The sequence below is a fragment of the Balaenoptera acutorostrata genome, chromosome 18 (genome assembly GCF_949987535.1).
Source record: "Balaenoptera acutorostrata chromosome 18, mBalAcu1.1, whole genome shotgun sequence".
Taxonomy (NCBI): Eukaryota; Metazoa; Chordata; class Mammalia; order Artiodactyla; family Balaenopteridae; genus Balaenoptera; species Balaenoptera acutorostrata.
In genome coordinates, this window is record NC_080081.1 from 12,473,623 (window position 1) to 12,500,915 (window position 27,293).

The window sequence follows — 27,293 nt, forward strand, 5'->3', positions numbered from 1 at the left end:
TCTACAAACAGTAAATGCTGGAGGGTGTGGAGAAAAGGGAACCCTCTTGCACTGTTGGTGGGAATGTAACTTGATACAGCCACTATGGAGAACAGTATGGAGGTTCCTTAAAAAACTAAAAATAGAACTACCATACGACCAGCAATTCCACTACTGGGCATATACCCAGAGAAAACCATAATTCAAAAAGAGTCATGTACCAAAATGTTCATTGCAGCTCTATTTACAATAGCCAGGACATGGAAGCAACCTAAAGGTCCATCGACAGATGAATGGATAAAGAAGATGTGGCACATATATACAATGGAATATTACTCAGCCATAAAAAGAAATGAAATGGAGGTATTTGTAATGAGGTGGATGGAGTTAGAGTCTGTCATACAGAGTGAAGTAAGTCAGAAAGAGAAAAACAAATACAGTATGCTAACACATATATATGGAATCTAAGGGAAAAAAAAAAAAAAAAAAGGCCATGAAGAACCTAGTGGCAAGACAGGAATAAAGACACAGACCTACTAGAGAGTGGACTTGAGGATATGGGGAGGGGGTGGGGTGAGATGTGACAGGGTGAGAGAGTGTCATGGACATATATACATTACCAAATGTAAAAAAGATAGCTAGTGGGAAGTAGCCGCATAGCATAGGGCGATCAGCTCGGTGCTTTGTGACCACCTAGAGGGGTGGGATGGGGAGGATGGGAGGGAGGGAGATGCAAGAGGGAAGAGATATGGGAACATATTGTATATGTATAACTGATTCACTTTGTTATAAAGCAGAAGCTAACACACCATTGTAAGGCAATTATACTTCAATAAAGATGTTTAAAAAAAATTAATAAAATAAATAAATAAATGCAAAAAGAGTCGTGTACCACAGTGTTCACTGCAGCACTATTTACAATAGCCAGGACATGGAAGCAACCTAAGTGTCCATCGATAGATGAATGGATAAAGAAGATGTGGCACATATATACAATGGAATATTACTCAGCCATAAAAAGGAATGAAACTGAGTTATTTGTAGTGAGGTGGATGGACCTAGAGACTGTCATACAGAGTGAAGTAAGTCAGAAAGAGAAAAACAAATACCATATGCTAACACATATATATGGAATCTAAAAAAAAAAAAGAAAAAAAAGAAAATGGTCAGAAGAACCTAGGGGCAAGACGGGAATAAAGATGCAGACCTACTAGAGAATGGACTTGAGGACATGGAGAGGGGGAAGGGTAAGCTGTGACAAAGTGAGAGAGTGGCATGGACATACATACACTACCAAATGTAAAATAGATAGCTAGTGGGAAGCAGCCGCATAGCACAGGGAGATCAGCTCGGTGCTTTGTGACCATCTAGAGGGGTGGGATAGGGAGGGTGGGAGGGAGGGAGATGCAAGAGGGAAGAGATATGGGGACGTATGTGTATGCATAACTGATTCACTTTGTTATAAAGCAGAAACTGACACACCATGGTAAAGCAATTATACTCTAATAAAGATGTTAAAAAAAAAAAAAAAAAAAAAGAATCTGCCTGCCAATGCAGGGGACACGGGTTCAAGGCCTGGTCCTGGAAGATCCCACATGTCACGGAGCAACTAAGCCCATGCGCCACAACTACTGAGCCTGCGCTCTGGAGCCCGTGAGCCACAACTACTGAGCCCACGCACCTAGAGCTTTGGCTCCACAACAAGAGAAGCCACCACAATAAGAAGCCCACATACCACAACGACGAGTAGCCCCCGCGCACCACAACTAGAGAAAGCCCGCGTGCAGCAACGAAGACCCAATGCAGCCAAAAATAAATAAATAAAATAAAAAATTTTTTTAAAAATTGGTGTTTACTATTTAAAGAAAAAATAAAACTATTTTTAAAATAAAGTGGGGTATATAGTAAGTTACTAGAAAATATGCATCGTTTTAAAGCCCTTTTCATATGAAGTATTAAATACACCTTTGGATCCTAACTCCAAACCTGGGTGTAGGGCAAGCATCACTTTCCTATTTTTTTTTTTTTTTAACAGACAAGGAAACAAAGGTCCAGACTTGCTCAAAGCCATACATTTAAACAGCAACAAATCTTTATTAAGAGTTCATTGCCATACATGTGAAGGCTTCTGCAGCCAGCTAGTTATGTTGTAGCAGGAACTTAAATTCTTTAACTACAAATCACAAGCAGTTCCACAACATATTTGAAGAATGGCATTAAGCAGTGGTGAAACACTGATAGCTGGGTGACCATGTGTCACCTTTCATGTCTCTGGGCTTTACTTTCTTCATCTTAAAAATGGAAAAGCTAGATTCTGTCTAGTAGCTTTTATAGGTTGAGCAACCTGTGATGTTGACTGTCTCTATCCATTTGGGGAAAAACCCCTCAAAATTTAGGGACTAAAAACAGGAAAAACTATTATTCCAGACCCAGATGTAAAATGACATCATTAAAAAGGAATAATGGTTTTGGACCACGCCTTCTTAGGATAAATAAGAATCTTACAGGATAAGGAGGACCTAGGTAAAGGCTAAGGGCTGGAGTTCTCAAAAATTCACTTTCATGTGAAGCTGGTATTCTGTGATTCCAGTTCACTACTTTAAGATCCCAAATCAATGGTTTGACCCTCAAGTCTATCTCTTGTAATACATGCTATAGATACACATGCTCATACATGTAAGCCAGGATTTCTGTAGAAGAGTGTATGCAGTAGCATTATTTTTTATGAACAGAACTATTACAGTTTAATGGGGAATTGTGGAATGCTAGGTGGTTGTTAAACGAAAGGGAAGCCATCGTGTGGTGATATGATACACTGTGGAGCAGAAGCATGGGATCTGTATGCTATACTCACGTTAAACACAACTGCACATGTGCGTAAACGAGGTCAGAGACTCAAGTCTCAGAGGACTGTTAACAGTGGCCACCCCTGAATCTAAGTTAAGGGACTTTCAGTTCATACACTTCTGTATCTGAATTTTTAAAAAACGTCAAGCACATTAACTTTGTAATTAAAAGGACAAAAACAACAACTTTTGTTACTGATACAAATTACAGATACAAGGCTAACAAATGACCAAATATTTGCTAGGAATATAAAAGGAGAAATATAGAAGTAGCTTCTCCTCTAGAAGTAGGTATTTTTTAAAAAATAAAAGATTTTAGATGAAGGAAGACTGTGAATCAAATACATGCATACTTCGTAAACATTCAAATAATGGTGTTTTATTTAAATTCAAATTTAGATATTTCTGGCTAGGGAGTAAATCTGTCAATTTCCCTTAGAATTTTTAATTTTTTCCCATATACTGAAGCCCATTCTGGGGAAGGAGAATTGAAAAATATTTGCAGTATTGAGGAAAAAATATTCTTTACTGTAAGACTGAGTGGTTCTAAAGATGACTGAATAGGATTCTATCAATATGAGAATTAGGTTAAACATAGAATATAAAAAGGCAAAGACTGACTTTTAGACACAGTCTAAGCATTTGTTAGAGTTTAAGATTTGGAAAGCCACACTCCAAAATTCTAGCATTTGAAAGAGATAACAGCTTACGATTCTGAAGCATCTGCATAATATGTTCCTTGATCATCGGCAGGACGAGCTTTCCACCAAGTCCACAAGCCATTCGGTCTAAAGCACTCTCACCAGCAACCGCATTGCTACACACAAACAAAATGATGTAATCGCGACATAAGCAAAATACACAAGAATAGGACACTGCACAGATATATTTCTAAACATGTTATTAAACTGAGACTGAAGAATTAATTCAAGTGGTCTTTCTAATATATGTAGTGAATTTGTGGGTTAAAAACCCTAGAGTTTAAAAAAGAGGGGGGATAAAATTTTTATCATGCCTCATTGTGGTTTAAGTCTTATGTCTGAATCTGATCTTTCAAGCCTTTTCCTACTCTCCCCCCACACACCACTCACTGGTTAAAACTTAGCTTCTGACACTTTCAAGACTCAGAGGGGTAAGCAGAGTGTTTAGGAGAGCCTTGTGTATCTCATTTCCTGGAAATATATTCTTCAAACTTATCAGTGGGGATAACATAGAAAACTGAAAAAGGTACTGAGCCGGTATGTGATTTTTTCCTCCCTGTGAGCTTATTCATCTTTAAGGGGTGCAATTTGCATTGCAAAAAACTATGCATTGGTGAAAGTCAATTCTAGTTTTTCTCCCTGAAAACTGACGAAAAATTTGGGCATAAAAGCCTTTGCACATTTATTCTGTTTTAGAACTGCAAGATCAGCAATGAGTTTGTCATGTGCATAATCTTTAACTGTTCTGTGTGAAGGCAAGACCAGAAAGATGAAATTATGACCTTCAGAACAGGTTCTTAGACTTAAACTGATCTTGAAAATATATTTACGCCCTATTTACTCACAGATAAAATCTTATTCACCCAGTCCAGAAAAAAAATAGCTTCATAACCATATAAATTTAAGTGCCTTTTACAGGGCAAATTAAGCCAGGTAGCAGCACATAACAGTAACTGAACCAGGGCAAGAAAACCTGATTGGAGCCCAGTCTTCTCTTCAGCCCTATTTGATGATTTCCAGTCAAGGATTATTTTCATACTTCTAAAGAGTATTTAGGCCAAAAGTCAGTCATTTTTAATAATAGGATTAAGTTTCAAAAAGACACCATATATTCTATAAATCGAATGTCTAATTCTATCTAATATCTGTTATAGTAGCTTACACCAACTACCAGTCTTTCGGGGAAATAATTTCAGTTCTTTTTAAGAAAAGGAGGTAAGGCAGTATGATGCACTGGGAAGAGTAAGAGAAATGGTATTAAGCCCAGTCTACTAACTGGCTATACAACCCTGGACAAATCACTCAATCCTCCCTCTCCATTTCTGCATCTATAATATGATACTATACCCTTTAGGACCACTGAAAGAATCAAATTAAAATAGCTGCTCTGAAGTGCTACGTTTCATATATGTAAGGAGCCATTATCACTACTTCACAGTGAATACAAATTCTGATTGACTTTTCCATAGGAATCTGTATTCATGGGTACCTACTAAGTTGAAACAAGTAAAATAGTAATTTCAGTGTTACTGTCACCCAGTGTATAAATCTCACCATCATTGCCTCCTCTCTATCCTAAACATAAATTGCACTATTTGGGGAAAATACAGGGGATTTGCTGAAACAACTATTCTAAGTTAAGGTCTATGCATATAAAGGCATTTATCACAATAAAGCTTCTTTATATATGTTTTAGAAGATACTATTAAAAACTTCTTGGGGCTTCCCTGGTGGCGCAGTGGTTGAGAATCTGCCTGCCAATGCAGGGGACACGGGTTCGAGCCCTGATCTGGGAAGATCCCACATGCTGCGGAGCAACTGGGCCCGTGAGCCACAATTACTGAGCCTGCGCGTCTGGAGCCTGTGCTCCGCAACAAGACAGGCCGCGATGGTGAGAGGCCCGCGCACCGCGACGAAGAGTGGCCCCCGCTTGCCACAACTAGAGAAAGCCCTCGCACAGAAACGAAGACCCAACACAGCCATAAATAAATAAAAATAAATTTAAAAAATTCTTGAAAAAAATTTAGAGTAAAACAGGGTAATAAAGATAGCTACTTTATTAAAGATAAGTATTTACAAAATTTGGTACAGAAAAACACACAACAGAGAAAGCCTAAATGTCCCATATTCCAAACTTAAAAGTTTAACTTCGGATTTATGGAATACAGTGTGGGGAAGAGATAGGCCTTGTAATTCTAAGCTCTCACTGCCACCTGACCTTGCTCTATCCTGTCAAGGAACCTTCACGGTGTTTGGTCTGTGTGATTACCTGTCAAAATCATCATCTTCTAGTTCATCCGCATTTGCCCAGTCCTCATCCTCTTCAAGGTCAACCATCATGGCTAACATCTGAGGAACTAAAGAAAATAAGTATTTCATACCCGAAGACTGTCTCTTTAATTTTGTCAATATCACCATGTACTAACAATTTTAAGAAGTAAAAAACAAAGGATTTGCTTTGCCTCTAAGAGTAAAACAAAAAAATTATTTGCCTGTTCTCCCCAAATCTGGTTTGTTACATTTTTACCTTTTTTAGCACACTGGCTTTAGATCTTGTTCTTTTTAAGAAGTAACATTAAGGATAAAAGTCAAATATTCCAAATCCTGTTACATCCTCTTCCTCCCTCACCAGAAGCAAGCACCATAATAAAATCAATGTTTCTCATTACCAAACTGTTTTTACACTTGGACTATAGTTTTCTCTATGTATAACATATAGTATTATTCCAAGATTTTACTTTTACATAATAAATGGTATCACTATATATATCCTTTGGCAACTTGCTTTTTTCTCAACACACATGGATTTCATGCATTACTTCATAGCATTTCATTATATAAACACACTATCCTGTTGGTGAACATTTTAGTTGTTCCTAATTTTTTTCCTATTACAAAATTTGCTTTGATGAGATTCTTATACATATCTCCTTGACAAGTGTGAGTTCAGGGCACGAAATTGTTACAAGTATCTTTAATATTACTAAAACCCACTGAACTGCTCTCCATAGTGGCAGCATAAACTTGAGTCCTATGGGAAGTTCAAAAGGAGGCCTGTCTGTATATTGCACAAGGTGTGAGGTGCTCCTGTGAGTTCTCTATGCTCCACACCCTTCATCGACACGTGATATTGTCAAACTTTCTGACAATTGGTATTTGACAATTACATTTGTATTTATGGAGACTGAGCAGTGTGCAATGGCTATTTCAGATTCCTCTATTGCGAACTTCCTGTTCCCAGCTTCTATTTTCTGGACACCAAAACTTTGTTGATTGTGTGCAATGAACTACTTTCTCTCAGTCTGTGGCTTACCTTTTAATTTCACTTATGATGTATTTGGATGGTCAAAAAATTGTTCTAGTACAAATTTAGTAATGTTTGCACCTATGGTTTCTGACTCAGTCTTCAAAAAAAATCACTTTCTATTATTAAAAGCTTTATTTATAAAATGTATCTATTATTTCACGTTTAATCAACCAAAAATTGGGTTTCATAGGATATTTGAAGTTGGGATATGTTCTTCCCATAGAAATAACCAGTTGTACCAACGACCTTTGATGAATTATCTTTTTAAGTCCATTCTGTCTCCAAGTGAGTGGATCTGCTCCTGGACCCTTTCGTTCTATCCAACTCATCTATTACCGGCACCATCAACAAACTCTAAATCTTCAGAGCTGATAGGCAAGATCTGTACTTTATTCATCAAAATAGTCTTGGCTACTCCAGGCCCTATGTTCTTCCACACAAATTTTAGAATCAATCTTATCATGACCATCTCTATTGTGATTCTGGCTAAAATTATATTGAATTTTTAGGTTACTCTGAGGAGTACTGATATTTGCTTCTCCTATTAGTCTTTCAATGCGTCATCCAATTTTCCCCATAGTGGTCCTGTACATCTTTTGGTTTACTTCCAGGTATTATAAGTCATGCCTGCTATTCTGAGGTTTCAGGGTGTTGTTGCATGGCCATCATGTTGGGTCCATGCAGTTAAGAATATGTAAGTGCATTTCCCCAGATTCACCTGAGTTTGAAAGGACATTCCTTCTACCAATAAAATCTGCGGACTTGCACAACTCTCAGCAAACTTATCCAACAATTCTGCCACCTTAACACCAACTACTTAAAGACCTTTGACTTACTAGTCTGTGCAACAATATTGGTATGTTTTCTTAACATAGCAGCTGCAGTCTCAGAGAGGGTCACAATTACTTCAAGGGCAAGCTGGCGTTGCATATTATTGAGGCTAGTGTCTCCACACAACTACAAAAAAAGACATATTTGTATACATTTAGTAGTTTATTCACGGAAAATAAGAAACGGAACATTTACCTAAGTATTTAATTTACCTTCAGACTTAGCTGTAAAGTTGCTTCCAAATGAGGACGTAAATACTTTGGAACAGTGTCCGCAATCTCAACAAGGGATTTTAGGACTGAATCATCATTCTGGTAGCATGAGTCATTTACAGCCTAGAAAAGGTGAAATGAATAAAAAAATAAGGTCTGTGTTCAAGAGTCACTTTATGATGCCTCATTGGCCAGAACATCAAGAGGCAGACAACAAAGAAATACTAGTATTATTTTTCACTGAGTAATAACTTAGCAATCAACATTATGCAGATATTCTACCTACAACCACATATATATTTTCCTTTTGCCTAATGTTAACTAGAAACACATAAAGATTTAAACCTAAGTAAAAATTAAAATCAGTGCAACTATAATAACCACAACAACACTTAAGACTGGCAAAGAATTTTTTCATAACCAGAAGGAATCCCTTTTTCTCTGTCCTTCCAATACCCACACATATAGTAAATACTAGATCCTGTGATACATTTGAAGTGTCCAATATTACCCGATTTATTTCTCTTTGATGTCAAGTCTGGTCACTGTGGAATTTAAGTACGCATTTTGTATCTACCTTTGCCTATTTCAGAGTCACAACTCCTAAAAGTTCTGGCTAACATTTTACCTTATCCTAAATTCAGAGGAAGAAAAATCTGAAATTAGACTTAAACAGTGTGTAACTCAAGACTTGTAGATAAGGGACTTCCCTGGTGGCGCAGTGGTTAAGAATCCACCTGCCAAAGCAGGGGACGTGGGTTCGAGCCCTGGTCCGGGAAGATCCCACATGCCGCGAAGTAACTAAGCCCGTGAGCCACAACTACTGAGCCTGTGTGCCTAGAGCCCGTGCTCTGCAACAAGAGAAGCCACCACAATGAGAAGCCCGCATACCACAACGAAGAGTAGCCCCTGCTCGCTGCAACTAGAGAAAGCCCGCACGCAGCAACGAAGACCCAACGCAGCCAAAAATAAATAAATAAAATTTAAAAAAAAAGACTTGTAGATAATATACTAAAACAATACAATGTTTCATCAGTTAATGTTTTGTCATTGACCTAAACTATCTTTTCAGCTTAATAGCACGGGGAAAAAAGTTTCTACTAAGTTCTGGTAATAACTCTATCACATATGAACCTTTAGTTTTAGCTCCCCTAAATCCTCTCTAACCTGGTCCTCAGCAGGGGCACTATTCCTCTCAGGAGGTGCTTCACTGGTTGTCACAGATTGAGGAAATGCAAAGGCCAGGGGTACCATACGTCCTACATCTGTGACACAAATGCTTACGAGGAACTCATCTGACTTTATCATGCATCTTGCATGATTATGCCAGACACTTACATAAATGAAAAACTCATTTATAATGATCTGAACTTAGAACCTAACTCACAAATTATTTTTTGCCTGGTTTTAATGTACCATGATGTCCCCACCCCCCGCAAAATGTAAATATTGTATAAATTGAGAAGGAATAGATATTTTGTTTTGTCCAGAACTTCACCATTTCTGGAAATCACCAGTTCAAATCACCAACAGTAACAGAAATCGTGGTGTTCGAACCGCCAATGATACCTCTGTATCAGTCCACATTTTTAGCGATTGCATTTGTATAGATCACTTAGAAATCACCCAGTCTACTGTCTCTTTGTTGTGGTCACGCCCTAGCATTTATATGTGGAAAAGCATGTCATTTTATTAGACATCACTTTCTATTTCTTCTTTGTATCCACTTAAGGCCATACATTGATATTTTAAAAACTTGTATGTGTACATGAGTTGTTACTATGCATTTCATTTTAAGAAAGACTATGGAAAGTTATAAAATACTTGTTATAAAAGGGGGTTTGAGGACTGACAAGGTTGAGCGTAACTACTCTAACTCACCCAAGCTTATGTCACTTTCGGATTGAGGCAGATGTCCTTAAAATAGTAACTTATCCTTGGAATCCAATAACGTCAACTAACCATAAACTACTTACTTTACAGGACAAACTGTTACAAGCCCTGTATTTAACAGTAAGGACTGCAGTCCAATTTGGGTTTCAATTGTGCATGACTTCACCACTTACCAACACTGTGACCTTGGGCAAGTTTCTTACCCTCTCCTCCTTAGTTTCTCCTTATGTAAAAATGGGCATTACATTTCATAGGTTATTTGGTTGTTCTAATGGAAATAACCTATGTGATTACATATTCAATAGTAAGCATAAATTGCTCATATCATTTGCCTTATAGAAAAAATCTGAAACTAAGAGACCAAAGGTCTATCAAAGACAAAAGATATTAACTCAATGGGGACAGAGATTTGCATGTTTTGTTCACTGCTGTATCCCCAGCTGGCACATAGTAGGCAACAAATATTTATTGAATAAATGAATGCATTACAGAACTCTGATGAGAATGTAAGCAACAGAAAACCAGTAAGGACATAATTATCACCTATTCTAAACTGTTTTCTTACCTGTAAGAATCCGGGTAACAAGTCTGCAAAATGTTTGAACAGGGCAACATTATGTTCGTTTGCAAGTATAAACGCAGCGGTAGCTCTAGCAGATAATGTCCTGATCTAAAATGAAGACAGCAAAAATGCCAATCATGAGAAATTCTTAATAGATGCAAGTTCAAGTTTTCTTACTCAAGTTGAAAATTTTCTTTATCAGTAAAACTAGTAGTTATATTTTAAAGTATAAAAGCAAAGACGATCTCCAAACACATAGACTTCTTTCACAAGTTAGGTGCTATATTAAATTAGGTGTTAATATTAATGGAATTGAAATTATTTACCGATGGATGTTCCTGATCTTGCATACACTGAACTAACATCCGTTTGATGACGTCTAAATAGTGCTGCTGTTGATTTCCAAAAATTCCAGGAAAGTTCCTGAAAAAATGATCCAAGGCATCCTTTAAAAACTACATTATAGGGGCTTCCCTGGTGGTGCAGTGGTTAAGAATCCGCCTGCCAGTGCAGGGGACATGGGTTCGAGCCCTGGTCTGGGAAGATCCCACATGCCGCGGAGCAACTAAGCCCATGCGCCACAACTACTGAAGCCCGCTCACCTAGAGCCTGTGCTCCGCAACAAGAGAAGCCACTGCAATGAGAAGCCCGCGCACCGCAACAAAGAGTAGCCCCCGCTCGCCACAACTAGAGAAAGTTCGTGCACAGCAATGAAGACCAAATGCAGCCAAAAATAAATAAAATAAATAAATTTATTAAAAAAAAACCTACATTATATCTTAGTAAGGTGTCAGCTAGAACATCTAATTACGTGTTTAACTGACTTAAAATTTACATTAATCCTTAAGGCTGGACTTCATCTACCCATTTTCCAAGCAAACCTATTTTGGGGTCAGGTGAACAGAAAACAAACACAGTGGAATCAGACTGGGAGTAGAGGCGACCCAAGTGCACGCCCACCCCAGCTCTCTGCTTTATCCTTATCACTCCGTCTCAGGGGGAAGCTGACCTGAAGTGCAGGAGGGGACAAGAGCAAGCACAGGGGCTCAGGTGGTAACTGTAGTAACCACGCTCACACTCTGCTCCCAGCCTTGGTGATCCAGGCAGTCCAAGTTCTGCTCTACTTTAAATGTGGTAAATAATTAAACTGAATATTTTTACTTAATTCTCCAATTTGGACTACTGATATAAAGATACACTTGACAACTAAAATAGAAAATGGTGTAATATCTAGTCTTAAGGTAGATCTCAAAAAAAAATGTATATGATCTTGATAAGTTATAAATTCAACTGTATATTATTTTAAATGAAATAGAACTGTACAGTAGGCCAAATTTTTAAAAATGCAGTTAATCATTTAATTCTAAACTTAGATCATTTACTTATAAATGAGGTTATTAAAATATTATGTTTTTCTAAAGCTTGGTCACAGAAGACCCAGAAGACAGTGGGGATTCACCAGCATTTTCTTTCTCTTCTTCCAGATGCCATTATTAAAGTGGCTTTCTAAAAGCTACAGCTGGTACTGTGTCAATCTCCTACGGAAGAAACTGTCCCAGAAATTTTTTCAGAATCATAAAAGACAAAGAAAAGAAATAAAATTGCAGAGAATCCCCGTATACAAAAAAGGATCATAATGTAAAATGAAAAGCTTTGTTCTTTTCAATTTTGCTTCCAACACAAATACAAAGCTTATCTAAAGGCACTATTTAAGGCTAAAAAGTTAAGCTAGACTAAAATAATCAATTAAAATGTGCTTTGGGCACTCATAACATTAAACATCCCCCCCAAAATTAGATCAATGTGTATACCAGAAAATATGAAGGGCAGCTTCCCGCAGTCCCACATTTTGAGAGCTGACTGAATCAAAAAGGAACTTCAGACCTTCAGGCCATTGGTTGTTGCCATCCTCATCTAAAAGGAAAGAAATCCAGGCATAACCTGTGTAAATCAAAACTTCAAAATATCAAGAGTGAATGCTTTCATTTCGTAAGCCTCATTCAAAATATGTGGCTGTAGAAAATGTCACCCGCTCTATGTTTTTACAAAAATTCCAATAAAATCAAGTCCTTCCACCATAAACTGGCATTATAATCTAGTAAAAGCAATTGTGTGCATCTGGGTTACATAAGCACAGACTATCAGCAGTGGTTATTTCTCAGGAGGGGGATCTGGAGAAAAGGAAGCACACTTTGACTACTGGACTGGTTGTCTTTCATACGTACTATTTGTTATTAAAGAGTTTAAAAAGCAGGCAAAGCCAATATTTGGTAACAAGTCTTAAAATCAAAATATTTATTACGTGCAAACTGGAGAATGGGAATGGGAATCCCAGAGCTGTGATCACACTGTGCAGTTTTAAGTACTATAGGATGTTATCAATGTGGTTGTGTTTTAACAAGATTTTAAAATACAGATTTTTGTGATACTTTGTGATAAAAATGAACCACCACCAAAATCTACTGTACCAGTTAAGAGACTCACTGGTTTTATTGTCACAAAGAACTTAAGAGTTATAGAAAACACAGACGAGTTATGCATTTTTAAAAAAAAATTCCCCCCCCATTTGCTGAACTTCTCTGAAGTGAGTAGTGTGCTGACAAAAAAATTTATGGAGAGAGCACTTTGAAACATTCTGGAAATGCTTCCATTATTAAGTGATTTTGAGTTAGAAATGATGTAATCTATAAAAATTCCTATCTGCACACTTAGAAAACTTGAAAATAGAACTTCCCAAGTTAGTTAAAAAAAATTCAAGTTTCTGTGGGTTTAGAACTTACTTAAAATATAAAAATTTAACACATTTCCTATTGGTTTTTAAGAATTCGTTGTATCAGTAAGTTGAACTGAACATCTGCATTACTAGTAGTGGAGATTAAAAAATTGTGTCATAATTTACTAAGCACAACTAGCAATATTCTCCCAGTTAGCCTTATCTCAGTGAGGTATTCTTTTCAACCTTTAAAAATGCCACCTAAATGAACCAAGTTTAAAATCACATGTATGAATCTGTCAAAAAAAATAACAAAGCATATCCAATTATATCATTAATGTTTTTAGTGTGACCAAAAAGAGTTCTGGCTGCTGATAAAATGCATTTTTAGGTGTTTTCATTTACCTTATCCTCTAAAAATATTTCTGGGTATTTAATAATGAACTATAGTAGTATAATAAGCATATGTGCTTAATTTATAAACACGACTTTAACAGCAAAAAACGACCTGGAGTCCACTGATTTCTACTTCTATTGGCAGGTTTATAAGTTAAACTATGCTTTCAAAACTACAGATTAAGGGGAAAATAAAACTGACAATTCTCAAGTAAACTAGAAAATTATTTCTCCACACAGAGAAACAGTTTTGAAGATCAATAGGTAAGTATTAATTATATCTGCATTTCACAAACATCTGTAACTTTTGGCTTTAAATGCAGAATCCATAATCACTCTCATTTCGAACAGAATAAATGATACTCAAGTACTGTGAGTCTTCCTCCAAGATTCCACTTAAAAAAAAGATATATGTACTCATTTTCTTCAACAACATAATGATAAACGTATTTGCACACATACCTATCAAATTCCTGGCCAGCTCTGCAGCAATATCACAAATTTTTTTCCTCATGCTAGACTGTGTTTCCATTTGAATAATCATTAGTAGCTCACTCTTGATGGCAGTCTGAACATCAGGGGGAAGAGCTGGATAGACTTCATCAAATGCAGAGGACAACAGACGTCTTAGGAGAACGGCAGCCATTTGTCTAGCCTATAAATAGATAACATTGTTAATAACTTGGTGTCTTACTGGAGAAAAAATTTCCAACAAGCTACATTCACTCTGCCATTGATGTACTTTACTATTCTAGTTTTACAATTCATTTCAAAAGCATTTCGCTAGAGTTTTAAAAAAAATAATAGGTAAAATACATAAAAATCTTTCTAATCACATTAGTCTACTGTATAGAAAATGCCACACAAAAGCTATTTGTTTATAGCTGAGGAAAAGCCTTGAACATATTAGATCTTGAATAGGAACACATATCTTAGCAATGATAAACCTGTCTTTAATTCCTATTTTAAATATATTCTTTGGAGAAAAACAAATCTTAATATAAATCGCAAACCCTATAATGCTCTTTTCTTACTTCCCTATCTGGCTCTTATTCTAGTGTATAAACTACCTTTCCTACTTAATCTTATGCTCCCAGCCTGGCCAATCTTACTGAATCATCGCCCTTTCATTAGCCTCTTAGATAAAGCGCTAACAAATCCATTTATCTGGGACTTCCCTGGTGGTGCAGTGGTTAAGAATCCTCCTGCCAATGCAGGGGACACGTGTTCGAGCCCTGGTCCAGGAAGATCCCACATGCCGCAGAGCAACTAAGCCCGTGCGCCACAACTACTGAGCCTGTCCTCTAGACCCCGCGAGCCACAACTACTGAGCCTGCACTCTAAAGCCCGCAAGCCACAACTACTGAAGTCCGTGCACCTAGAGCCTGTGCTCCACAAGAGAAGCCCCCGCAATGAGAAGCCCATGGACCACAACAAAGAGTAGCTCCCGCTCGTCACAACTAGAGAAAGCCCACGCACAGCAACGAAGACCCAACGCAGCCAAAAATAAAAATTAATTAATTAATTAAAAAAATCCATTTATCTTTATACTTCATTCATGCAAACTCACAAGTTCCCCATATCTAAAAAGCCCTAATCTCAATGTGTATATTCTTATCCCATTTTCAAATTTGTAAAATGTATTTAAATTTGGCACTTTCTGTATAATATTCATTCAGATTATCAAAAGAAAAGCTGAGACAAATGCCATTCTAAAATTTTATCATAAGAAGTCAATAAGCCATTGAAAACATTAAACCCGATTTTTCATATTCTTTTTTTCTGGACTGCAGGTACTCATTATCACTATAATTACTTTGAGACTGTGACCAACAACAACAAAAAGAATCAAGCCATACAAATAAAATTTGCCATTTTTTCCCCTCCATTTACTTCTCACTGAGAAATCTTATCTGAATCACTTCTGGCTGATAGCAAACTTTTTAAAAATTTTAATTTATGCTCTAGAAAGGATTCAGAGAGGTTAAACAGTGGTTAAAATTGGTGCAATTCTTCTCACACATATACTGAATCATGAAGATGCTGAGGCTAGTTCATAATCACCTAATTCCTAAGTCAAAGCAGGATCTAAATAGGGTTCAAAATAGGCTTTTAGAAATAAAATTCAGTAATTTTCACATTATTCTTGGCTTTAAAACTTGTTTTGCAGCTAACCTGCATCAATCTTCAAGAATTAAAATAGCCAACTATTTTAGAGGTTTAAGTTACTTCTATGTTTGTCCTCATATTTGACATTTATTTTGAATTAAAGAAAAATAGTATGCTACAAAGGTGAAGAAGTGCCTTTTGTCACCTGTTTTAAAAAAAACGAGGGCACTTTATTATAGTGTTTTCTAAGTGTTATCAGAAAACACTAAATTGCCAGTTTAAACTGACTGACTAGAAGAAGGCAGGTGTAACATTATATAGAAGATTTAGTGTGACTTCATTTCCATCATGTGTTAATATAAGCATTTTACATATAGTGTGACTGTTAGCAATGAAGTATCACTTTACAAATTCTAATGCAATGTTTCGTAGGTGGAGTAAGTTTTCTACACTTGGGTATTTTGACGCCTTTTCCATAAGAGGATATTCAATTAACATTAACTATATACAAGGATATTACTTTTGAGAAAAAGTTAGCAGCTAAATGCAGAGAAGCAGTAACATACTATAAATTTGAATTTAGTACAGTAATTTGCTGAAAACCATGATTTTTAAAGGATTCTAACAAAGTGTGTCTTTGTCCTTACACATCTGTAGCACGTATTCTTCACCACCCAGAAATAGCTATAAGCATAAAAGTTTTAAAGACAAAAAGTAATTTTTCATTTGGCAACACATTAAAACACTGAATGAATTCAATTTCCTCCTCTAGAATGAATTGTTCCAAGGAAGAAAAATTTTTATAGTTACCAACAAAATAACTTACATTTAATAATTTTTATGTAATCATCTTACATGGAAAAAAAGAAATTCTCATTTTTAATACAGAGTATTTCAAAAAAATTATAACTCCAAAGTAGCTTTTAGCAAAGAATTAAGTTCAGAGTTCTGGTAATGTCTATGCAGTAAACAACAGTTCTCATTACCCACTCTGAGGACTACCTAATACCTGACTGTTTGTAAGAAAGTCACATTCAAAGAATTAAAGTAGTACCTCCGGGGCTTCCCTGGTGGCGCAGTGGTCGAGAGTCTGCCTGCCAATGCAGGGGACATGGGTTCGAGCCCTGGTCTGGGAATATTCCACATGCTGCAGAGCGACTAAGCCCGTGAGCCACAATTACTGAGCCTGCGCGTCTGGAGCCTGTGCTCCGCAACAAGAGAGGCCTGCGCACCGCAATGAAGAGTGGCCCCCACTTGCCGCAACTAGAGAAAGCCCTCGCACAGAAACGAAGACCCAACACAGCCAAAAATAAACAAACAAACAAACAAACAAACAAACCCAAAAGTTTAAAAAAAAAAAAATGAATGAAATCCTGCCTTTAAAAAATAAAATAAAATAAATAAAGTAGTACCTCCTCAGCAGCTGTTGTATTTCTGATGGCTTGTAAAAGGAATGTGATCTTCGACTGGCCTGGGATATTCTCATAGGTTTCCTACATGAAAAAGAAAAACATTAAAGGTTAGAATATCATGTTAGAAAATTTCCTGAGTACACCATTTATAGAACTGAAAGGAAGAGCAGGAAAGATCCATGCATGAGGAGTCCAACACCCTAGGTATGGTGTGAAAGTTTTCTCCTGAGCAACAGAACATACTTCAGACAAGTCAGGAAAGAGGATGTTGAAGAAGTTACTTATCAAGTTTCTTTCCACCTTTGTCTCTTAACTAGATTTTTCTAATGTATGTGCACATTTTCTTACCTTAGGCTCCTCTGTGATTAATAAAACTCAAGGCCTAAGAGAACCAAAAACTTGACCAGTGTTGAGCTACCATGCTGTGAAGTGCTCACTCAATATCCCCTTACATCATGGAAAACTGCTTATCTTGTCAACATTTTTTAGACCAAATGATGTAGAATTGGTTCAAATTACTACTTACAACCACCAGAGAAATACCCTCAGATGAAGCAAGTCAGAGAAAGGGAAAATATTCAACTTCTTTATGCTACATTTTCTTTCAAGCAAAGATTATACCGAAACCATATTATATACATAAACAAATGAATATGGTCAGGATAAAGTTGGTCAGGAAACTTAATATCGTTTCAATAAATCTAGACATCTAGGTTTTGTGACTCAGGACACTTCTTTCCTTCTCCATTAATAATGTAAAATGAGAGCAAATTGTTTAACGGTAAAAAAAAATTGACGCCAATTAAAAGGTAGATAGAGTGGATCAAAAAATAAGACCTAAGTATATGACGTCTACAAAAGTAAATTGAAGTGTAGATTCACGTGCATGCATACAATTTCTAATGTCAGTCTTTTAAGGTGGAAAAGTAATCATTATTTTAAGTACACTTGGAATTGTTTTCCAAGAAGCCTCTTAGTAAATATTCTATTCTCATCTATCCACTTGAAGGTTAATAATGTAGATAACATGTTAATTTCTCAGCAGTCTAAATTCAAAAAGCTTGTCTGCTCTGCTACCATCTTCTATAATCTACCTAGTTTCTCTCTAGACAGAAGTGATGAGGACAAGGAAGGGAAAATTGTGCTTCTCTGAATCCATATCTCCCATTTATCTAGTGCTCTGTGGTATCCCTGGGATATTGACAGATAAGGAAATAAAGGCTCAGAAGTTGAATGACTTGCTCAAGGTCACAGACAATAAACAGTAGAAAGAATTCTGTTCTTCTGAGGCCAGCTGTACCCAAAATCTCCCTGACACTGAATGCCCTCTCTGGGTTTCACCTCTGGCGCCTGACTCCACTAAACAACCAGTTCTATTTATGCAATGCTATACAGTTTTCAAACTTCTCAAACATATCTGAATCTGGGGAAGAACACATTTTGGGAAAAGGACAATTCAAAATCTTCTGATGACCTCAAGTTCCCCTCTAGTACATAAGCACACAGGAACATAATAATGCTGAAAACTGTGACAAAAAGTTTTCACAGCTGAGAAGATGGTCTGAATTTACTTATCCAGAAATGATAATTTATGTAAAGATACCTACAAGATGATTGCAAAAATGGATGTACCTTGAGATTTTTCACTTAATCTTTATCAAAGCAACTCAAAAACCAGCAGCGTTTTCATTTAAACAAAGTCTCTTACAGTATAATAAAAATGTCTTTTTATTCCTTGTACTAGCTTAGCCCCTAATGCCCTGTAGATGCTTTATATGTTTAACACTTAAATTTCCAGTGGTCTAAATCAAGTTTTGGGGATAAAAAATTCTTCACTAAGATACCAGTCTCAGGAAACTTGTTATAAACAGTAAATCAAATAGTAAACTGTATTCCACAACAAATTAAAAGTCAATGGAAGGAGAGTTTAGTATGACATCTGACTCCTGAGAGAGGGTTCTCCCCATTTGATATGTTCCAGCATGGCAATCCAGATCTAGTATTACATTTACATCACGACACTAGTCAAGGATAAAGCCTGGCAAAAAGAACACAGCCATGAAGTCAAAAGAACAACTTTCTCTTAGCCTAAGTAGACTGAGTTCCACAAAGACAGAGACGGTATCTCTTCCTCATGGTATTCCCAGAACCTGGCACATTAGAGTACAGCAAATGCAAAGAATTTTTCTAAGAATATTTCTAGCTCTAGCCCAGGCAGGTTCAATGAATGTTACCAGTGTTATTGCACATAAAAGTTCATTCCGTTTGACACCACCATACACAATCACACAATGGAAAGCGGAGTTCACCCCCCAGCCCCAGAAAGGAAAAATGCTAAAATGCACTCATCTCACTATTCCATAAATATTTATGGGAAGCCTCCATGTATATGGAAATGTAAAGATGGGACAAACAACTTTTACCTAGTAAACACCCTGGTTCCTCAAAAATCAGGTAAAATTTTCAATACATTGACCTCTTTCAGTTCAAATCTCATTAATGAAGTGCTGTACTACAATCAATGAGGAACAAGTCAATGGAAAAAACTGGGAATATAAAATCCATGCATATGATTAGTGATTACTCAAGCTTATGTCATATAAAAATGTCTAGTCATGAATGCCATGGACATTCAACTCTGGAATACCTGTCAATTATTTATTCAATGTGTTCATGTTAATTATTAAATTTTTGAGACGGGCATTTAAATCATTTCTTAAAATACCAGAAACATTTTTTTTGTAAAGTTAAAGAGAAAAATCCTTTAAGATTTAATAGAAATAAAATATAAAGCCTACCAAATGGTTTATACAATGGAAAAAGGTTTATAACTTCTTAAAAGTTTTGAAGCCATTCAATGATTTCAACAATATATAACAGTAAGTCTTTTACTGTACTTGACTTCATATTTGAATATAAAACAAGTCACTTTAGTCAACAGTTTGGTATTTATGTGTCAACTAAGTATTTTTATTTTGACTGAGTAAATTACAAAGATATTTACTGAGCCCTTGCCAATTCTTTACTTCAAAAAAAAAAATCTGTATTTGTTATATCAGACTGTAATACTCAACATTATTTAGTTTGATCACTTATAAAGGGCTCATTTCGTACGGCAAAAAAGGGAAAAATGTGGTATTAAGGTATTGTTATGTGTGGCTGTTTCTTTTTCAAATATTTTGCTTTCCTAAGAAGCTCTATTTACAGACCAGTTTAGTACTATATTACATGGTGCTAGGGAGCTTCCCTTCAAACATTTACCTTTTTTTCTGTCAAATTAAGAAAATTCTATATTATAGTACTTAGTTTACATATTAATACAGTCCCAGGATATACAATGAAAGTAAAAGTATAATATCTGAATGTTTTCACTCAGAATAAAAAGACTAAGAGAATAACAGTACTTATTTTCAATTGTTCTTTATGAGAAAATGTGCTGAATGCTGCTAACCATCCCCAAATTGATGGGAGTGATAAAAGATTTACAACAGGCACCAACCGGAATTCAAGCTAAACCAGACATTGGTATTTAGTTCAATAGAAGAGAGATTCCCCACTAGGCTTGACAATAGAGACTTAAGCAACTGGAGGGAAGAGGGAGAATTAAACTAGCTTACTAATTACAATGCTGTTCTGCTTTGTAACACATGGAAATTTCTATTATGGGTTGGGATTAAGAACTTATTTTGGTGAAAAATTACCTCTAGAGTTAGCAGAAAGCATTAAAATGTTTTTATAGGCTCATCACATCCCTCTGATAGCAGTGCAAACTGATGCAGATAAAAATGCACATCACTTCTAAGGACAAATACAACTTCTAAATATTCTACAAATAAACCTGTTAAAGTCTGAAAAGATAATATACATGTACTCCAATGTAAAGCACTATTTTTACGAGCAGGACAATGGAAACCTCAACATCCATTCATAGGTGGTTGGTTGAGCATCCATTGCTGCTTTAAAAAAAAACCCTCTTATGTGGCAATGTGAAATTTACTGAGTGAAAATTCCAAGTCTGCACAACAGGATGCGTACTACAAGCCCATTCATGTAAAAAAAATCAACGTATACATATACGCCTATAAGGATATTTGCAAGGAAGATTCACCGGACACTTAAAAGTGGTTACCTTTGGGGAATGGCATAAAAAAACTATTTGCAGGGAACTCCCCGGCAGTCCAGTGGTTAGGACTCAGCACTTTCACTGCCATGGCCGGGGTTCAATCCCTGGCTGGGGAACTAAGATCCCGCAAGCCGCGCTGCGCAGCCAAAAAAAAACCCAAACTATTTGCAGTTTGAATTTTTACCCTGAATGTGTATAAGAAATGAATTGAAAGTCATTAGGATAAAGTTAACAGTTGTTTAAAGTGCTTTTCATTCAGAACTGAACTTCCAGTGTATTTACTTCACGGATCAGAAAACCACCAAGCATAAGCAGCAGACCCTCCATCTATTTAAAGTAAGAATGATGTTGTGATTTTAAAAACAACTATAAAAACTCGTGAATCTAGAAGAGGATTTGTCCCCCAATTTCATTACCTATGTACCACATAAATTTTTGCTCCGTAAGAATATCTGGCTGAACATCCTTCACTGACTCTTATAAAAAATCTTCAATCACGTGGTTGCAAAGAACTCCATATATAATCAACTTTGAGGATAGGGTCTGATAATGCACTTCACAGGAACTGGAAAATTTCTGCCCTTCCCTTGGTGTCTCAAATCGCATCTCAGGGCTTAGTATAACAACAGTCTTCTACAGAACCAAGTGTGCCTTACAGCTACCTGGTAAAGGAACTTGCAGAGACATTTGAAATACTGTCTCTTGAAACTTTATCCACAGCCCCACATTTTGGAGGTCAGGAGCCAGAGGTGGTTAAAAAAAAAGAGAGATTCAGGCTAGATTTAGTGAAATTAAAGGCTTAAATATATGGCATTGGCCCAGTTAGACAACGGAAGACCCAGAACATCCCATTTATGAGACCACAAATCTCTAAAGATCAAAGAAAATGTATCCGAAGGATGGGCAAAGTAACGGTGCAAGCTGCTTAGAAAGAAATCCTAAAGGCAACTTCACAAAACTGGAGGCGGGGGAGGGGGGGAGGGAAATCCGGCTTCTGATGTTAGGAAACAGAACGAGAAAGAGGACTAAATGTAAATAGGTGGAAAGAAGGCGAGAAGGCAAGGCACATTTCAATAGGAAGGGATGGGGAAGCGATGGACAGACGGTGTGTGAAGAGTGAGGGGCAGGAGAGAAGCAGGGGTGACGGGTCAGGGAGCAGCCAGGGTTTGGGGGACCAAAGCGCTGGGCAGGGTGGGACCGCAGCTGGAAGGCCGGGGGAGGCGCCCAGAGGGAGAAAGCGGGAAAGGGGCGAGGGGAGCCCCGGGGCCCGCCCCACACCCCACCCCGCCGCCCGGCTTCCCCATCTGGGCGGGGGCAGCGTGTCAGCAGCGGCCGCACGTGTGTGCGAGCGGCGACGGGGAGGTAACTGGCGCCGCGGCTGCAAGGGCCGGAAGAGCCCGGGGGGGGGGGGGACCGCCGGGAGCCGAGGGCCGACTCACACGTGGGCTGAGCGGCCGCCGCCCGCCTGGCCCGGCCTGCGCCGCCGCGGCTGAACGGCCAAGGCCCAGCGGGCGGCGTCGCGGGAAGGGTCGGCGCGCCGGCCGGGGCGCGGAGTCGGGGGCGGGGGGGGCGATCTCGGTTACCTCTGCCTGTTTCCGGACCACATTGTCGGGGCTGAGCAGGTTTCCCAGGAGCAGGTAGAACTGTTGCTGCTCCGCCGCGGCGGCCGCCATTGCGCTAGGCGTGAGAGAGAGAAGGAGGGAGGGGAGACAGGAGCCGTGAGGCGCGCTGGCGGGCCGGCGGGAGGGGCGGGGGCGGGCCCAGCGCGGGGACCGGCACCAGCAGCGACGCGGGGCTAGGGGGCCGGGCGGGAAAGGGCGGGGCAAAGGGGAAAGGGGAGGACAGGGCGGGGCCTCGCGACCCCTCACCCCGCCGGGGACGCCGGCGCCGGCGCCCCATTGGCCCTGGTTGCGAGGGGCGGGGCCGACACCGACTGCTCGGGGGCCGAGCCGATTGGCCACGCACCCTGCAGTGCCGTCACTGGCGGGGCGCGGCGGACCGCCAGGCTTGGCGCGGGCGGTGGCGGGGCGGGGACGTGGTGGCTCCTGTGGCCGCGGCTTGCGTCGCGGGAAAAGCGGGAGGAGCCGGCTGGCAGGCCTGGCGGCGGCGAGGGGCGTGAGGCCCGGCGGGGGAGGAGGGGCCAGCTCCAGAGCGCGGGAGATTTCGGCGCCGCGGGCTGGCAGGTCTCCTCCCCTGCTGCCCGGCAGCCCCTCCCTGCGACCCGAGGAGCGCCCCCAGCCCCCGTCCCCCGGCCCCTGGAGCCCTAGACACCCCACCGCAGAGGGGGAGAGAGTGGATTTCAAAATCCACTTCCTACTTTAATTCCACCCACAGCTCCAGAGATCCCTCCATCAGTCAGACCCTCCGACCTCCCCAAGGGCTATGCCTCAGGCCACCCATTCCTCCCACCAGGCTCACCAGTGACTCACGCCCTGGCCTTGCCCGGAAGAGGGGTTACCCAGGCCCAGGCCCCCCCGCCAGGCCTACCCATTCCCAGCCCGCTGTCGTCCTCAGTGGCCACGTAGCACACTTGCCTCCCCCTCTTCCCACCCCAGGATCCTAGACTATTCCTTTGAATTCCTTGTTTTAGGGTCCCATTCTTTCAATGATTGAGGAAAGTTAAGACCCGCCCCCTTCCCTAAAGAAACACAGGCTTGTAGGGTTGATTTCTCAATGTGTTTGGTTCACACCCGTCCTTAGGGGCTCAGAGACCTGGTTTCAACTGAAGTAGACTAATGAATAGATAATACCCCAATCTGCCTTTTCTGGAGCTGCCAAAGGCTGAGAGAGCAGTAGTGTTCAAATCAAAGGACACTTCTGTTGAGCCCCTACTATGTCCAATGCATTGGGTTAAGGTTGACGGTGGAGAAAATAACACAATTCATTTCTGCCTCAAAAAGACAGTTTCTAGTGAGAAGCTTCCGCACTGAGTGCGATAGAGACTACTACACTTCTGGCCACTCATAGTATTTAACTTAGGGAATTTAATTTCCTGTTGACTATTCTGTTGAGGTTCTGGTCTTTGAAGGTCCACTTAAAACGTTTGCTTTTGAATGAATGATAAACCTTGCCTGTACGTTAGAATCCAGGCCACTGTGTCCAGAACCTCTGGGCTGAGGCTTGGGATCCACATGAAACTGTGATTGCCAGCCAAGATATTGTACAGGGTTCTAACTGACTCGTGGAGAAAAATCCCTTAGAAAGTTTTATCTGTGACAGTGATAGGGTTCTCTATAAGAGGTCTGCCGACCTAGCTTTGTAGATTTGATGTTTCTTAGATGTGACAATTTGTCATTCTTATAATACATTTCTTCAAAGACAGACCATTATGTACATTAATTTGGGGTAGATTTTGCTTTTTTTGTTTTTTTTGCAGTGGGCATGTCTGGAGTTTGAGGAGGCTTAATTACCTCACCCAAGGTTATTAAGATTTGGGGGATTACATACTAAAACAACCATTTTTAGTGACTAGTTACCAGTGAAGTAAGATGAGTTGCCTACAGCCTTGCTCAGAGGATGGCCTGATCTAACACCTGTTGTAATATGTGTTTTTATAGGCAATGACTGTGTAGATTACATATATTTGTTAAATAATTCTTAAATAATAGAAATTCTGGCATAATTCTACAGATTTGTCTAAATAGGAAGCTTGTTTTTTGATGAGGCAAAAAAGCATAAAATAATTTCAGGCTAGAGGCAAAACAAGTTAGTATTAGTGGTGACATCAACTGCTAGAATATGCAGTGACAGCCCATCCTTATTTTAATATTGTAAGCATCTAATCAAAAGGGAAGGAAGAGATTTTTAAGGGTAATGAATAAAGAGATTCCCTAATGGGAGAAATTCCTATAAACTTGGGGTGGATAACAGACATCCTGACAACTGAGACCAGTTTTGGTGTCCAGAAAACCTACTAGGTGGGAACTGTCCTTTCAGCAGCAGGCCTGCCTGCCATTTTTGGAGAGTTTGTAATGCTCAGACTTCTCGGAATTTATTGCACTTGAAACTGATTTCCCATGGAGAGAGTCCTGTTTGTTTTATGAGTGTTCTCTTCCCAAAAGAAAATAGCTCATATTGTATAAAGGCAGCCCACAAGAATAGAAATTTATTTCCAAAGCAGATTAGATGGTATAAGGTAAAGAACCTTGAACTTGGGTTGAATGGATTTGGGTCTTTAGTCTCTTACTAGTTATGTGAACTTGAGAGGGCACTTAATGTCTTTAAAGCTCAATTTCTCATCTATAAGATGGAATAATAATGGTTGTTAAGGTATGATATTACTAATCACAGAAGTTCTAACATCACATTATAATTGGAAATGAAATGGAGGGGCAGAAAACTTTTTAATCTTGCTCACTCCCGATTAGCTGCCTTTGCTTTGGGCTGATTAACTGGGAAAACAGCCAGCTCTTGATGCCTTTCTCTTTAGCTTATGAGACCTCTTTTAAGTTCTGGAGGTGTATTTGCTAGGTTACAACCCCCTGTAAAAAAGAATGAGGTTGGAAAAATGGAAAACTGCAAGTTTCTCTCAACTGGGACCTGAAATCTGGGTAGTTTAGGATATTTGAAGTTTGTTACAAGACACTGCACTGTCTGTTTGATCATGATATAATACTACAGGAGGCAAGACTCCTTAACGAGAGAGCATCAGAATCCTCTCTGGCTACTGCTCTTGGCTTTATGGGCTTCCTTGTTGATGGGCATGTTCTAGAAATGGGAGGAGGCTGGAGAAATTAGGCCTATAAAACTTCTGTGAAAGCTTCTCTCAGCTGTGGTAGAATTTGGTCTTGCCTGTCATATCTGGTTTATTGGGTGCTGAATGTAAATAAAGTAAGATTCTCCCAAATGAACAATCTGTAATTTTTTTAAAGTTGCCCCAGGACTCCAGAGAACTACAGTTACTTGTCCTGGTAGTTGTGAGCACATGTACTTTCTGTATCACTACTTATTATGAGGGTCAGTTTACATGGTATAAATGAAAGTATTATAATCTGTAACTGTACACAGATTTAAGGTGATGGTGTTATTGACAGATGTTTGTATTAATAGTTAACATGGTACAAAGAAAAAAGGTTGGCTTTGTTTCCTCATCTGTAAAATGGGAATAATACTTCTTCATAGGAGTGCTGTAAAAGTTAGGATAGTATTTGTAAATGCACATAGCATGGTGTCTGCATAGTAGTTACTAGGTAATTGTCAGCTATTATTAGTTAGATGGATTTGGGTGTTAAATAACAAAGAGACCTTAAATAAGTAATAGCTCTTAAAGCTACATGTGATATAAATGTGTAATCACAGTTGTGTGTGTATAAAATATATATGTATATTTTCTATTAGTCTTTCAATTATGCAGAATAAAATAGTATGTGGATGGATTAAAGAATAGTTAATAGACACTGGGCTGATAAAGAAGATTTCTCTTTCCAGTACTGAGGTTATCAGTTGGCTAGACAAGAGCCAGCAAAAAAGATGAGAACTGTTGAAAAGTTGTTTACTGAAAATAAAAAAGCTGAACAGTTCACATTTCTTCAGCTGTTTTTTATCAAAATGTTCAAGCCCCTCTCTGGAGCAGTGAGTTTCAGTCAGAGCATGCCAGCCAGGGGCGAGTGAAACCTTATTCCCAAGGGCACTGCACACAATAGGCCCTCAGCAAATTGCTGAACGGAACACAGGCCGGGGAAATTTGGCCTCGGTTTCTTTTGCTCTCTCTCTCATAGTTTTACATATGAAATTCACCGCATGTCTGCAGGTGGTTGGATTCATTTCAGGGAGGCAGTAGAATTTGGAGGCCAGGCGCACAGGCTCCAGAGCCAGCCAGCATGAGAGTTCAAATAATGGCTTCACAACTTACATGCTGCTTGATCTTGCCCAAGTTAATTAACTTTTCTTAGCCCCAGTTTCATCTTCTATGAAATAGAGATAACAGGAGTACCTTTCACCATGTTTTAAAATACCTGGCATAGTGCCTGGCATAGAGCAAATGCTTAATAAATGTTAGCTGTCATTACTAATGCAAATTGGAACCTCCAAAATTTGTAAATTTAATGCTGATTGCACATCTACCTGTTTATTACATTTTAATACTCGTATTATATAAGCAATGCATAATAATTGCGGTTAAGAAAAAGTTTTTAGGTTTGACTTGATCATCATAGAGGATTTCAAGGCCATTTTCAGCTTTAAATACTACAGTTGCACTGTCCAATGTG

General features: G+C 38.8%; 1 protein-coding gene across 1 annotated transcript in view; it reads right to left on the reverse strand.

The window, feature by feature from the left end:
* Positions 1-22,867, reverse strand: part of IPO5 (importin 5) — a 40,962-nt gene extending 18,095 nt beyond the window's left edge. Inside the window, exons 1-10 of the mRNA XM_057532934.1 lie at positions 22,668-22,867; positions 16,962-17,042; positions 13,903-14,095; positions 12,143-12,245; positions 10,658-10,754; positions 10,335-10,439; positions 7,877-7,999; positions 7,670-7,790; positions 5,796-5,883; positions 3,536-3,642 (exon numbers count right to left, since the gene is read on the reverse strand). Coding sequence (XP_057388917.1) covers positions 3,536-3,642; positions 5,796-5,883; positions 7,670-7,790; positions 7,877-7,999; positions 10,335-10,439; positions 10,658-10,754; positions 12,143-12,245; positions 13,903-14,095; positions 16,962-17,042; positions 22,668-22,757 — 1,108 coding nt within the window. The 5' untranslated portion in view covers positions 22,758-22,867. The remainder of the gene's footprint in view (positions 1-3,535; positions 3,643-5,795; positions 5,884-7,669; positions 7,791-7,876; positions 8,000-10,334; positions 10,440-10,657; positions 10,755-12,142; positions 12,246-13,902; positions 14,096-16,961; positions 17,043-22,667) is intronic.
* Positions 22,868-27,293: the final 4,426 nt, after the last annotated feature.